Genomic DNA, 1,572 nt, shown 5'->3' with positions numbered 1-1,572 from the left:
GATAAACCTAGTTATTATTAATATGGTTTTCTTTTGTGTGGGTTCCATTTCCTTTTATCTATATTAGTCATCTTTGCACTACTTGAGGACCTGAAGTCACATCTCCCTCTCTGTTTCTTTATGAATAGCTTTTAGTGTTTTTTAAAATTTAAAAGTCTAGTGAATGGTGGCAGTCGTGTGGATTCCACAAGCCTTGAATTATTTAGTGATTGATCTTTCCAGCTTTTTGTATGCAGTCTTGGCTCTTCTTCATTTGTTATAACAAGCATCCAAAAATCTCTTTCTTTAGTTGCTTTATTCAAATAAGATTTTCACGGGCTTGTGGATTGCACACTATCTTTAGCTTTTTGCACGATCGACAGATTGATCATTATAGACCAATATACACAATATACTATATGTAGACCCACAACTATATACATACTCTATATATATCTTCTATGAGGGACTCTTAACTTCCACAAATTAGTAACCACATCATTCTTTGTAACATAATATTTTCTTTCCTGTTTTCACCATTATGTCGGCAAAAAACGATCTATGCATAATGGTTTCTGATAATAAGTCCGAACATGAAAATCGCCATGTGTCTATGAAGGAAGACTATGACTTTGACTACTCGCAAAGGGGACAATGGCTGCGTGCCGCTGTTCTTGGAGCGACGGATGGTTTGGTTTCTGTAGCATCTCTGATGATGGGTGTTGGAGCTGTCAAACATGATGTGAGAGCCATGATTCTTACCGGCTTTGCTGGTTTAGTTGCTGGTGCATGCAGCATGGCAATTGGTGAGTTTGTTTCAGTGTACTCCCAACGAGACGTTGAAGTGGCTCAGATGAAGCGAGATAGAAAAAATGCTGGAAACAATGATCAGGAAAGTGAGAAGGAAGCACTGCCAAATCCCATTCAGGCTGCCGCAGCATCAGCCTGTGCATTTATGATAGGAGCCATCATGCCCTTACTTGCTGCTGCTTTTATAGTCAACCATAAGATTCGGCTAGGTGTGGTTGTAGCCACAGTGAGCTTGGCGCTTGTGATTTTTGGGTGGATTGGAGCTGTTTTGGGCAAGACTCCTGTGCTGAAGTCTTGTTTGAGACTTCTGGTCGGGGGGTGGATGGCTATGGTCGTTACTTTCGCATTAACCAAGTGGATAGGCTCTACTGGATTGTAGTGTTTTCCTATATTGTTCCTCTATGAACATGCTATATGGTTTTGTTATATCCGTAATGGAGTACTGGTTGTCTAACTCACAAAAATATTAATAGATCAAGGAAACTACTCAAAAACTTGATTACAAATCTGTACCGATACACGGTAGATATAGCTATAGCTAACCTAATGCGTCAGATTATAACTAGGTGTGTTCACATAATTATCCTAAAGACATTCAAACCTAACTCGTTTAGGATGCTAGGTAATTATCTAATCAATTAACTAGGACATGATAAATACAACTAATTATTAAATCGAGAAAAGTGCCCGGATAGTCCCTGTGGTTTGCTCATTTTTCACCTTTAGTCCCTAACTTTCTAAAATTACACATATAGTCCCCAACTTTTTCCATTTCGTTCCCGG

At 38.9% G+C, this 1,572-nt stretch overlaps 1 protein-coding gene across 1 annotated transcript; it reads left to right on the top strand.

The window, feature by feature from the left end:
- The first annotated feature begins 448 nt into the window (after positions 1-448).
- On the top strand, positions 449-1,295 carry LOC110884616 (vacuolar iron transporter homolog 4). Its single transcript, XM_022132338.2, has one exon. It carries the CDS (start codon positions 521-523, stop codon positions 1,166-1,168), a length of 648 nt encoding a protein of 215 aa, XP_021988030.1. The 5' UTR covers positions 449-520; the 3' UTR covers positions 1,169-1,295.
- Positions 1,296-1,572: the final 277 nt, after the last annotated feature.

Source organism: Helianthus annuus, chromosome 10, assembly GCF_002127325.2.
Source record: "Helianthus annuus cultivar XRQ/B chromosome 10, HanXRQr2.0-SUNRISE, whole genome shotgun sequence".
NCBI lineage: Eukaryota > Viridiplantae > Streptophyta > Magnoliopsida > Asterales > Asteraceae > Helianthus > Helianthus annuus.
The sequence above is the reverse complement of the archived record's forward strand: the minus strand, read 5'-3'. Positions and strand labels throughout refer to the sequence as shown.

Excerpts from the sequence above, each read along its gene's own strand:
- LOC110884616 (XM_022132338.2), top strand. The coding sequence starts at position 521 with ATGTCGGCAAAAAACGATCTATGCATAATGGTTTCTGATAATAAGTCC.